Source organism: Myotis myotis, unplaced genomic scaffold (assembly GCF_014108235.1).
Source record: "Myotis myotis isolate mMyoMyo1 unplaced genomic scaffold, mMyoMyo1.p scaffold_m19_p_1, whole genome shotgun sequence".
Classification (NCBI taxonomy): domain Eukaryota; kingdom Metazoa; phylum Chordata; class Mammalia; order Chiroptera; family Vespertilionidae; genus Myotis; species Myotis myotis.
The window spans coordinates 182,203,086-182,216,559 of NW_023416313.1; the positions used below are offsets into that span (position 1 = coordinate 182,203,086).

The 13,474-nt window shown below is 43.7% G+C and overlaps 1 protein-coding gene across 4 annotated transcripts in view; it reads right to left on the reverse strand.

Moving 5' to 3' along the window:
• Window positions 1-217: 217 nt before the first annotated feature.
• Window positions 218-13,474, reverse strand: part of AAGAB (alpha and gamma adaptin binding protein) — a 47,101-nt gene continuing 33,844 nt past the window's right edge. For 3 of the 4 annotated variants that reach the window (XM_036305662.1, XM_036305674.1, XM_036305677.1), the window contains exons 6-10: window positions 11,391-11,473; window positions 10,447-10,543; window positions 3,080-3,184; window positions 2,567-2,616; window positions 218-1,926 (exon numbers count right to left, since the gene is read on the reverse strand). In XM_036305662.1, coding sequence (XP_036161555.1) covers window positions 1,849-1,926; window positions 2,567-2,616; window positions 3,080-3,184; window positions 10,447-10,543; window positions 11,391-11,473 — 413 coding nt within the window. In that variant the 3' untranslated portion in view covers window positions 218-1,848. The remainder of the gene's footprint in view (window positions 1,927-2,566; window positions 2,617-3,079; window positions 3,185-10,446; window positions 10,544-11,390; window positions 11,474-13,474) is intronic. The other variant, XM_036305665.1, reaches the window with a different exon arrangement.

The following is a 13,474-nucleotide window of genomic DNA, read 5'->3' on the forward strand; positions in this document are numbered from 1 at the left end:
GGATTCTTTTATCCCACATTTCCCCTAGAAGAGGCTGATAGCTGAGGTCTTAAATATGTGAGTTGTCAGTATACATATGCATGTTGGATCCAAAATAGTGAGTTTGACAAACCCTTACCTTATTCACTATTTATGTCTAATCCAATGAAGGAAGAAAGGCTTCTCCATATACATCCTCTACTAAACAACAAAATCATAATAATACACATTAGCAGACTTTATATGCAAATCACATTTTAATCATCTGGCTTGGTTTAAGCCACAAAATCAAGTTCACAGCTTTTTTTTAGTCTGTTTTCTCTAACCAATGATCCTAATGTATTTTCTAAAACCTCTCATATTTTAAGAAAAACATGTTCCACCTTTTATTTTGCAGCAAGGAGCTAACTTTCCTTATATTCCTAATGAATGGCTGATCCAGTCATCTCAAAGAAACACTGATGGAATGGTAAATAATCCTTCAGAATAGTAAATAAAAAAAAGTCACCAAGCAAGACAGCCACCAAAGTTCCCTGAAATGGCTCTTCCTGAATGCTCCAATCACCGCAACCTTTGCTCCTGTGGTTGCCCTGGCCTAGCACCGTGAGCCTCCGTTCCTTCTGCTTCTGCCTCACGTCCCAGTGCTTGGAAGATGGAGCACAGGGGTCTGAAAGTTGTTTCTGCTAGTGAGCACACCAGACCAAGAAGCAGTGCTCAGCCCCGGTTCCAGCACCACCCAGCTCTGGGACCCTGTGCCATTTAGAGCCATGCAGCGGCCACCACAGTGATGGGTTATTTGCTGTATTTCCAACTCTTCCTTTGGAAACTTTCCTTTTGGTGGTCAGTTCCCCAGGGGCTGACCCACTCAGCCCAGGAAATAACACAAGGTACTCAGGGACTCACTGCCTAATATTTTCACATCCTTTTCTACCTTAATCACTCCTTAGTATTACTATTAGGCAGTGGTCTGTCTTTCAGAGAGGAGGGTGTAAAGTGTGACAACACAGCTCTGACATCTCAAGAAAACTCTAAGGAAGAAGAATTTATTCATGATAAAGGCAATGTCAAAACTTCCGTATGTGATCACAGACTGTTTCAACGGCCCATTATAGGGAATTACTTAAGTTCCTGTCTGTCTCTTACACACATGCAAACCGCACCCACTCCCCTCACCCCCCAACTTTGTAAAGGGATCTGTTTTATCCCTACCAGAGTAGGAAACCTTTGCCTCATTTATTATAGTCTAAAATGTTACACTGGCTCCTCAATACTTTCTAGTATGAACTCAGACACTATACTTTAAGTGAAATGCCCAGAGCAACTTTTTAGCTAGATATTAACCTGAGGGCCGCTGCCACTGGCCCCACCTATACTACAGCACAAATTGAATCCGCAGCTGCTTCCTTTCTTTTGATGCAAAAGCATAGAAACTCAGAGCAGCAAGCTCCTCAGAAGCAGAAGATCCAGAACACCCAGGAAAGGCGGCACAAGCTCCTGATCTGCATCATCAAGTGTGACCACAGGGCATGCGCCAGCAAAGCTGACTAAGAGTGGCTTCTTCTTTAACTTGGGCAAATCACACACAACCTCTGAGCCTCTCATTCCCTTCCATTCTTAGAACAATAAAGCATATCTGAAAAATTATCAGTCCTTACTATCATTATACTCCTCACTCCTTTACAATATCCCGAGGGAGAAAAACTTTCTCCTTAACCCTCTACTAAAAACTAAAATTAAGAGGATCCTATGAACAAATCTGGCAGCCAACAGGATGATGGAAAGTTCAGCAAAACGTAACGGGGTTGACAGGAAAGTATCTCAGGTAGTGCGAGTTAGCATCTTTGTTACTCAAACCCTAGTAGGAATAATTTAGTGTTCTTCATCAGATGAAAGGCCTTCGATTTCATCTCTGTCTCCCCCAATTGCCATCCAGAAGGCTTTGGCAACCTGTGTCGAGAGAAACATGCAACACATTTTAGCCAACAGCTAAATTTCAGCTCATTTACTTTGATTAAGACTAAAATTCTATACCTTGTCCTCCAACCCTCTGGCAACATATATTAAAACCCTTGAATATCCGGACCCAGGACTTCCACTTCTAGAAATTTCCACTCAAGATATAATCAGAGTTGTGTACTATGGTGATGGGTAAGGATATGCAGAGCTTCACTCTTTATAGAAGCAAAAATTGCACATGACCTATCCAAAAGTGCAGTGGGTAAATTATGATACATTCATACAACACATACCATAAACCATATATGTTTCCTGCTAAGAACATGTGTTGCGTTGGTAATAACAAACTAAAACAAAATAACTGCGTTTTCCAGCCCAATAGTTAGGAAGGCAAACATGCTGAGTCTCAATGACAGTTCCGTGTCACTCAACATACATTTGAAAAATCTTGGTTTGACTGCAGCAACTAAGTTACTATTGTGTAAACATTCAATTAGTTATAAGTTAAAATCCAATGAAAAATTCACACTAAGACACTTTAGAAATAAAAAAGTATAATCAATCAATAAGTGCTATAATTCTAACAGCATGGGCCTTTTGTAGGTAATAAATACCTGACTGATTGTCTCACCTTTTCTGCATGCAACTTTCTCTGCTCGTGAGGAAGCGTCGCAGCCTTGTCTAGGGGGAAAATATATCTTAAGAAATTCATCTAATAGCACAAGAGAATCTGGAGTGTACAATGTTCTAACACTGGGAGATGGGAGATGGGTTTCAAAGACATGCTTATGGTGTAGTCATTATAGCTGTGAGGAAGTTTAAGTCTTACAAATTCTCCAGATGGGAATTATGTGAGTAAATTGGTAGGGGTGTCACTGACTCCACCTTAATGAGACACACTGAAAGAAACAGAGGCAAGAGAAGAAGGGAAAATAAGAGGAAAGAGAATGAAGGAAAAGGAAAAGTTACCCCAGGGGATTTTTACCACCAGAGGATGGCACAGTCTCCCAGTAACTACATTTCTCAAGATAGCTGAGACCAGAGAATGGAATAGAATTAGCAGTTACCAAATAAAATCCTACTATATAAAACCAGGGAGTATCAATATGGGAACATGTTAGGCCCAATGGATTCATCTGCTTACCTTTCATTTCCTTTAACTTTGAAAACAGTCTTTCAAAATTCTCCAAATCTCCTCCGCCCGTAGTAAGACTGGCTAATTCTTGAATATCCATATCTAACATAGGATCTGAAATAAGGATTCAACACATTGTCACACGTTATTTATATACTAGAGGCCTGGTGCCAAAATTCATGCGCAGGGGGTGGGGAGGGGTGAGTCCCTCAGCCCAGCCTGCACCCTCTTGCAATCTGGGAGCTTTTGGGGGATGTTCGGCTGCTGGTTTAGGCCCAATCCTATGGATTGGGCCTAAACCAGCAGTTGGACATCCCTCTCGCAATCCGGGACCGCTGGCTTCTAACTGCTCGCCTGTCTGCCTGATCGCCCCTAACACCTCTGCCTGCCTGCCTGATCACCTTTAACTGCTCCCTGGGGGGGGCGGGGCCAGCCTCAGTGAGGGGTCGTGGTGTTCTGCACTTTCCAACCAGGAATGTTTTAATAAGCAGTCTCCAAAAACTTGAACTGGAAAAGCTAAAAATAGGGTGCTCAGATTTCAGGCATCAGGTGCTATTAGCAGGATTTCTATCCCAATTAAACTCTAATTCTGAGCTCTCAATAGATCTGGACAAACTGCCCTTCACTATCTCCAAAGTTTCTTATTCGTTACTATCCCATTTTCCTCCACTTCAAACCAAGGTAACAAATGAAACCTTTAATTCTGATCTTCTTCGCCGCAATGGAACAGCAAACCTCAATCGAAATAATTTCCCGCCAGAAGTCACATCCAAATACTGTGAGACTGAGGACTATAGGGCTGACTATGTACATGCACAATAACAGGCTCACATTCTAGCAATAGATGCCCAGGCGTCCTCCACAATCCCACAATCCTCTGGTCGTATACTTCTGGTTTTTCTAGCTCCTCCTTAAGTGATGTTTCCTTCAGTTATGTTGCAACGTCCAGAGCCTCTAGTTGGAGAGGATGTTTCTGTTCTTTGACGTTGATAGCTGTTTACTATTTGGAATCAGTGAAGTTTTGGGAGTCCTGCCACTGCCATGAACATGTTAGTCCCAAGTGCACTCATGAAACAACTGCTCATTCAGTCCATGGCCGGCGCAGTCCGGTTCGCAATGAGAAAGGTACTGTGCTGAGCCGTTTTCCAATCGGATCTTCCTCTTCCTTCCCCAGCACACTCCAAACCTACTCCGGGTCTGACCACACCAACCCCACAGACCCTTAAGACCTTCCCCCCTATTTCTTCGACTTTCCCCCATCAAACTCGCATCCTATTGTGTTGCCTAGGGGCACCCCTGTTCCCTGGGGGGCGGGGCCAGCCTGGGCAAGGGGCTGTGGTGTTCTGGTCTCTGGTCATTCCACCATTTCGGTTACTGGGCTTTTATTATGTAGGATGTGTTAAATACACAGGATCCTAGGGCAGTCAATCCTGGCTTTGATAAAAGTCACCACTGAATGAGTGCTCTAGGTACTGGCCTCCAACTCAGAGGGCTTCATTCACCCTGCTTGGCTGCTAGTGGGCCTCACAAACGAGCAGTAACTTATTTTATCCTTACAACACTATAATGAGGCAAGGCACACAGTTTCCATTTTAGAGACGAGAAAACTAGAGCTTGGTATTGAAGTGACGTGCTCAAGGTCACAGCTAGTAAATGTGACCTGGGGTTCAGTCTTAGGTGTTTCCAACTCTATAGGCCACACTCTCCACTAAGGTACACCAATTCAGCACTAAAAGCCTGAAATTTATTCCATCTTTTACTGTACAACATATATTTTCACATCTATTACTGACAACCATATAAGGTGGCTAGAATAGATTTCACTGTCCACAATTCACACATGAAAAAATCCGGGTTTAAAAATTACAACTCATCAAAAATTACAACAGTTCAGAGGTAAAGCTGGTTTAAACTCCTGTACTCCTACTACCATCTCAGCATGTTGCCTCATTATCAAAGTTTAATGAGAATTTAACTCATCCTCCACTCCAGGCCAACCATCCCAGCACACAGGTCTGTCTCCTTCCTTTAATGCTCCCACACTTCATGTTTACAGAACTGTCTTGGCACTGGCATATGCTACTTTGTATTCTGACACCTCGCCACATTGCTATAATAAAGACTACCATAGTAAGAGAGTTTGCTTTGTATCTGCACCACTGAGTGCTTTAACCTGCACATTCCATTTCGCTTTTGCTACAGCACTGTAAGGAAGATCTGTTAGCCCCTGTTTTACAGAAGGGGAAACTAATGCCCACGGAAGCTAACTAACTTACTCCAGGTCATTTCATTACTAGTGGTAGAGCCATGATTTGAACCTAGTTGTCTAGGACTCAAGCCCACAACCTTAACCATTACAAGGCCTGTCTCTGCATTTTTGGACTGTAAGCTCCTTGAAGACAAGGATGATAACTTACAATCCTCTGCATCTACTACAATGTCATATAGATAATTTGGTATTAAAAATGTATTTTGGTTAATAAATTTGTTTTAGTTCAGTGAGCATATCATGCTGGCAACTGGCATACAGGGCTAGAGATAAAAATTTGTGACTTGTCTGTGTATACATGATAATTGAACTGTGGACATGGATAGAACCACTTCATGCTTTAGCTACAGATTTGAAAGAGGAGTTTAAGTGGAGCATTGCAGAATGGCAATATTTAAAAGCTGGGTAAAAAAAGGGTAAGTTTCTAAAGAAAGAGAAGGAATAACCAGAAAGCAGAAAAATCACCCAACTAAGATGTGTTGGGTGAGTCAAGAAAAGACATTGTTTCAAAAGGGATTGCTCCCTAATATTGAATGCTGCCAAGAGGCCAGGAGGAGAAATGGAAGACATCTATTAGATTCAGTGGCATGGAGTTTGTTGGTGAGCTGATTTAGTGGGAAATGGAGGCAAAAGTTAGATGGGAGTGCACTGAGGAGTGAATGGGAGGTGAAGAATGGAAATAAGTTTAGTAAAGAAAGGAGGGAAACATGGAGTTGAAGTGTTTTACATCTGTTGGTTTAGCTTTGCCTTAAAAAAATACACACACACACACACACACACACTAGAGACCTGCTGCACAAAAATTTGTGCACTCAGGGGGGGGCGGGGGGGGGGTCCCTCAGCCCAGTCTATGCCCTCTTGCAGTCTGGGACCCCTTGGAGGATGTCTACCTGCTGGCTTAGGCCTGCTCCCTGGGGGATTGGGCCCAAGATGGCAGTCAGATATCCCTCTGGCAGCTCGGCAGCCCTCAGGGGATGTCTACTTACCAGCAGGGAGCAGACCTAAACTGCAGTCAGACACCCTTAGTGCTGCTGAGGAGGCAGGAGAGGCTCCCACCACCACTGCTGTACTGGCAGCCATCAGCCTGGCTTGTGGCTGAGCAGAGCTCCCCATGTGGGAGTGCACTGACCACCAGGGGACAGCTCCTGCATTGAGCATCTTCCCCCTGGTGGTCAGTGTGTGTCATAGTGACCAGTCATTCCCAGTTGTTCTGCTGTTAAGGTCAATTTGCATATTACCCTTTTATTATATAGGATAGAGGCCTGGTGCACAGGTGGGAGCTGGCTGGTTTGCCCTAAAGGGTGTCCCGGATCAGGGTGGGGGTCCCGCTGGGGTGCCTGGCCAGCCTGGGTGAAGGGCTGATGAGTGTTTGCAGGCTGGTCACACCCCCTTCAGGTTGGGGGTCCCCACTGGGGTGCCTGGCCAGCCTGGGTGAGGGGCTGATGGCTGTTTTCAGGCTGGCCACACCCCCTTTAGAGTGGGGCATCCCCACTGGGGTGCCTGGCCAGTCTGGATGAGGGGCTGAGGGGCTGAGGGCCGTTTTCAGGCTGGCCAAGCCCCCCGGCGACGGAAGCTCCCAGCCTCTCCTTTTTTTCTTAATTCTGGGATTTATTTACCTTCTATAATTGAAACTTTGTAGCCTTGGGTGGAGCTCAGAGCTGGCCAGGGCAGGCGGGAAGCTTGGCTTCCTCCATCGCCAGGGGCAACCCAAGCCTCCTGCTTGCTCCAGCTCCATGGCCAAGGCCAGCTGAAAGCAGGTATCTGGGGTTTATCTTCTATAATTAAAACTTTGTTGCCTTAAGTGGAGCTCAGAGCCGGCCGTGGCAGGCGGGAAGCTTGGCTTCCTCCATCACTGGGCCAACCAAGCCTCCTGCTTGCTCCAGCTCCGTGGCTGCCGGCCACCATCTTGGTTAATTTTCATATAGTTGCTCTGATTGGCTGGTGGGCATGGCTTAAGGCATAGCAAAGGTATGGTCAATTTGCATGTTTGTCTTTTATTTGTGTGTGTGTGTATGTGTACAGTGGGGCCCTGACTTATGAGTGTCCCGACTAATGAGTTTTTTGAGATACCAGCTGTCTCTCGGCCGATTTTTTTGCATTGAGTTGATAGAGTAATTTGAGTTAACGAGCTCCTTAAGGAGCTCCTTAACGAGCTCGGTCTCGGAACGAATTAAACTCGTAAGTCAAGGCCCCACTGTATATGTATATGTATGTGTGTGTGTGTTTGTGTGTGTGTGTGTGTGTATGGAATATAATGAACAAAATAAACTAAGAGATCCAAGACATGGAAGCAGGGAACAGAATGATGAATCTCAGAGGGAAGAAAGGGGAGGGGGCAAAGGAAGAGATTAATCAAAGAACTTATATGCATATATACATAACCATGGACATAGACAATAATGCAGTAGGCCTTGCAGAGAGCAAATGTGGGGTGAAAGGGGGTCAAAGGGAGGGGGAAAGAGTGCATTTGTAATACTTTCAACAATAAAGATAAATTTAAAAAAATTTTTTTGAAATAATTTTAGCTTTATAAAAAAGTAACAAAGCCCCAGCCAGGTTGCTCAGTTGCTTGGAGCATTATCCTGTACACCAAAAAGGCTGCGGATTTGATTCCCAATCAAAGCACATTTGTGGGTTTAATCCCTAGTCTGGGTGCATAGAGGAGGCAACCGATCAATGTTTCTCTCTCACATCAGTATTTCTCTCTCTCTCTTTCCCTTGTTCCTTTCCTCCATCCTCCCCTCTCTCTAATAATTAAACATATATCCTTGGGTGAGGATTTTTTATTTTTATTTTTTAATCTTCACCCAAGGATCTTTTCCCATTGAGAGAAAGACAGAGAGAAATGTCGATGTGAGAGAAACACATTGATTGGTTGTCTCCTGTAAGAGAGGAGCCTGCAATCCAGGTAGGTGCCCTTTATCGGAATCAAACCCAGGACCCTTTGATCCACAAGCTGACACTCTACCCACTGAGCCAATCCAGCTAGGGCTTGGGTGAGGATTTTTTTTTTAAATATATTTTATTGATTTTTTACAGAGAGGAAGGGAGAGAGATAGAGAATTAGAAACATCCATGAGCAAGAAACATCGATCAGCTGCCTCCTGCACACCCCCTACTGGGGATGTGCCCGCAACCAAGGTACATGCCCTTGACTGGAATCGAACCTGGGACTCTTCAGTCCATAGGCCGACACTCTAGCCACTGAGCCAAACTAGTCAGGGCGGGTGAGGATTTTTTTAAGTTGCAAAAATAGTATATGCCCTTCACCCACCTTCCCTCAATGTTAACATCTTATATAACCACGTTATAATTATAAATGTCAAGAAATTAATAATGGGGTAGTGCTATTAACTAAACCACAGACTGCATTCAAACTTCATCAACTTTTCCACTAAAAGCCTTTTTTCTCTGTTCCAGGGTCCTACACAAAATTGAGCTGTCAAATCTCCTTAGACTTCTCCAATTTCTGACAGTTCCTGAGTCTTTCCTTGTCTTTTATGACTTTTAAAGAGTCCTGGTCAGTTATTTTGTATAATGTTCCTCAATTTGGGTTTGTCTAATGTTTTCTTATTATTAGATTGAGATTATGCACCTTTGGCATAAACAGCACAAAAGTGAGTGCCTGTTTGGTACAGATCATGGGGAGATGATGTCAGTGTATCTTATTACTACTGGTGAGGTCATCTTCATCACTTGAAGTAGTATCTAAGTTTTCTAATATAAAGTTACTATTTCCCCTCTGCAATAAATAAATAACTTAGCAGAAATGCTTTTAGACTATGCAAATGTCATGTTTCTTCTAAAATTTTCATCTATTAATTTTAACATCCATCAGTGGATCAGGCCTGCAAACAACTATTACTGTGGCATAAAGAGAAAGTAAAGATTATAGTAGTTCCCTAACAAAAGAATATTTATAGTTATTTCAACTAAGCTCCTTGGCTTTCTGGCTTTTGGACAGCAGACTAGATTCTAGTTTCAGTTCCAGGACCTTCTTATTAGATACCCTTAGGAAAATTATTGAACTCTTCTGGGCCTCACCATCATCTCCATAAAATAACTTCTCTGCCAAACTTAATTACCAGGTGAGAAAGAGGATATATAAAAGAACTTTAAAAGGATGTGAAAGGGCTTATAAGGTTACTAGAGGCCCAGTGCATGAAATTTGTGCACAGGGGTTCCCTCAGTCCAGCCTGCACCCTCTTCAATCTGGGACCCCTAGGGGGATGTCCGACTGCTGGGATCAGGCCTAAACCGGCAGTCAGACATCCCTCTCGCAATCTGGGACTGCTGGCTCCTAACCGTTCGCCTGCCTGCCTACCTGATCGCCCCTAACTGTCTCTACCTGCCGGCCTGATCGCCCCTACCTTGCCCCCCTGCTGGCCTGATCACTCCTACCTTGACCCCTTGCTGGCCTAATTGACCCTAACTTGCCCCCCTGCCAGCCTGATCACCCCTAACTTGCTCCCCTGATGGCCTGATCGCCCCTAACTGTCTCTGCCTCGGCCTCTGGCCTAAGCCGCAGTCTGGACTCCCTCTGTGGGAGGCGACCTGGCGGATCAGGGGAAGGCGCTGCCCCCATTACCCCACTGCTGCTGTCACTGCTGGCCTGAGGCTGGCCCTTCGCAGCTGCACCTTGGCCTTCGCAGCCATGTCTCAGCCCTCACAGCCGCTGTGGCTTTGTCCAGAAGGACATCTGGAAGGTCTTCCAGAGGACATCTGCCCTAATTAGCATTTTACCCTTTTATTACTGTAGATATTATTCTTGATACCATCAACTCTAACTACTGTTAAATATTATGAAAAAAACTGTAATATGGAGATATAAAGCTGTTTCACCACCTGGTCCTGTCTATTTTAGCTAGATGATCTGAATCAAGATCTTGCTAAGAGAATCAGAGAGAAAAATGATACAGATTTGCAATGTGTTTATTCTTCCTCCTTTTTCTGATAGCCATCTCAAGGCTCACATTCACTTGGGGTTATCAACTTCCTTCCCTTGCCCATATATAAAGTCAATATTCCCCAGATGATTTATTTCCTGATACATTGGCTATTCCAAATTCCACAGAGCTGTCTCTTAGCAGCCAAAGGAGGAACTTACCCACAATGCTATCAACCTGAGCATCTGCTGTATTAGCTGCACCACTCCGACGATCCAGGAGGGATTCAGTCCTATCTGCTGCTGGCAAACGGGGCTGCTGTTGAGGAACACATACAACACACAAGCAATACTTTAATAGGAGGCTACTTCAGAACTAAATCCAAAAGGCTCACACTTCCACCCATGGGCTGGCTTTAGAGAAGCAGTATTAGGGGCTAGAGACAAGGAGAGATGAAGAAGGCTCAACATCACATAAAAAAATAAATGGCTAAAAATTCACTAACTTAGGAGTATTTTCCTTTAAAAAAAATTAGAAAGTGTCATGATTTTGCTACTATTAAAACATAGTGGTTTTTTTTTTTAAGATCCATGCTTTATTCAAAATGTGAAAATGAACATGATCATATCATAAACAGCTCAGAGACTGATGAAAAAGATGCCTGGAAGCACAATGTGGCTCTAATGTGCCCTTGGTTCCAGCATGTCGACCAAGGTAAACTTGGACCAAAGTCCTTGAGGATAGAGGGTTGAAATCAGCCTATTAAGCTCTCTGAGGGCAAGGACTTTGCCTCAGATTTATACAGGGCCTTGTACATGGGAAGTACTGAAAAAAAAAACACATCAATTTTATTTTATGTTTAAAGATCTGGAGGCAACTTTATGCCTCAAGGAAATCCTCGCACTTTTTAAAAAACACGCTAGCAAGAACACATGGAACCACCCAGATTGCAAACATCTTGAAAGGCTCACTGCTCTGATGCTGAACCAGCCTCTCTCACAGGTACCAGGCACAAGAGGACTGCTGTAAATTCTCCTTTTATCTATTTTGAATATTCTCTGCCACTTCTTAAATGAAAAGGAAAAAATAATAAATGATGTAAAGATTCATAATGACAAGGAGGAATTAAAGTAAAAGAGGAGAAAAGATAAAGGCAAAATCTTACCTCTGAGTGACACGGGTCTGCTGATCCAATGCTATGGTTTGCTCCAGCCAATGAGCTGAGAAGGCCAAAGCCTTGGTTCCTATCTGAAAAGAAAAAAATACAATCACTGAAAATTTTAACTTACATTTTAAGTTGTTAAAATGACTGTGATGATGAAACAATGGCTAGTTCCTCACTATAAAAGTTCTAACTGTAAAACATAGTTTTTACCAATTACCATACTCTCTAAATACTGAATAATTTTCAAAAATCAGAGTATTAGTCCAGGTCAAATATAATGACAGAACCATTATAACAAATCTTCTGTTTGTCAAGATTAACAGCATTGATGTTTTAATAGTCACTATGAATTAGTAATATCCCAGTGTTTTAAAGTGAAGAGGAACATGCATGCCTTTTTTGAAAAACAGCTCTAATTTTGATATAAATGAGCTACTTGCAGTTAAGGCCCCTGATACTCTCGATATTTGTATTTACAATGGAGGACAAATCTAGAGCAGAGCGTCTAGAACTGATGAAAGTAAAGGCCCAAGCCCTGATTTTATAGTGTTCCCCCAAACCCACCTGGCACTTATTAAAACTACCCCAGTATTCAGTAGGCAGTATTCTCCCTGCTTCCAATGGAGGCAGAATCTCTGAAACAGAGGACGAGGAATCTGAACTTTTGCCACGTACTCCAGGAGAGTGTTAGCATCAGGGACACTGAAAACAAAACACTGCCACAGAGTAAAACATGAAACCCACATCTCAAGAGTCTAACAGTATAGAAGTCGGACAACTCTCTCAAAAAAAGACAACTTCCTCCAACCTTGCCTTTCCTCTCCCTAGCTCTGCTCTCTTCTCTCTTTCAACCACCTACAAACTTCCTGTGTCCTCTCCCCTGCCAGGTGGAACTGCTGTCAGAGGCTCAGTCACACACAGGTATCAAAGTCAGCCCTCCTTCCTTTCCCCTGGGGGAGATTTGCCTTTTCAACAGGGACAAAGCCAAGGTGTGGCCTCCTGGGTCTAGACTGAAGCTTGCTCCAACCTGACCTCTCCCCACATGGGGAGCTGCCTCGCCTCCCTACTGCGTGTGGCTATCGACTCAGGACCTCGGCTTTGAAGGCTTCAATTCTGAACGTCTGCTGCTGCCCTGCTGCTTTTCCTGCTCCACAACCTCACCTGGGCAGCAGGGCCACAGGTGCAGGTGCACCCTGGAGCCCCTTTCACCTCCTCATCCAGCTTGCTCATTCTGGGAGTAACTCTCCAGGCCAAATGCCTGGATGTGCTCCATCCAGGACCAGGCACTGAGGTTTCAACGAGGTAGGCTGCAGAGGCTGAGAAGCAGTTCCATGTGGTGTCCCACACTGATGGTTTCACTAACGAGGGAGATTTATTCAAACAGCAACATAATTCTTTCTTTTTGGCCAATGTGCTATAGACTTTACAGCAGTTGTATACAATTGTGCAATACTCAGATTGGGATTTCATATGTCATGAGGATGCACAAGGGCTCTTTAAAGTACTTTAGGCTCTTTGTACAAAAGGCATTATCTGAGTAACAGAGTACTGCTGTAAGAGAACACTTCTATTACTGAAAATAACTTGGATTGGGGTAATTTTCAAATCCAATTCACAAATCTCTCCATATTCCAATTCCACAGCTTATGTTTTTCCACTGTTGGGCAATATCTAACCTTGGCAGGTCAGACTGCAATCCAAGAAGAATGCCATCTTGGGTATGTTATTAGACCAAAGCAGTCTATTTAAAAGGCCTGATTCCTTCAAATGGCTGCCGCGAAGGAGGGGATCTGGGATAGGCAGGAGCTAGAGGGAGCTAGGCTCGTCGCTGAATACCGTAAACTTTTCATTTCATGTTCATGTGTTTACTAGTCAAAGAGATTTGTTGTTAATTTAACAATTATGTGCTAAATGTATTTACACAATAAAAAAATGAACGTCCCAATTTTTCAAAATTATGAAAAAGTCAGAATAGTGGGAAGAGAAGTGAGCTAGGTCAGAAAGCGTGGATTTCATTCCTGGCTCTGCCTACCAGTGCGATCTTGGACAAAGCAATCTTTCTGTGCCTTAATTTTCTGTCCTGT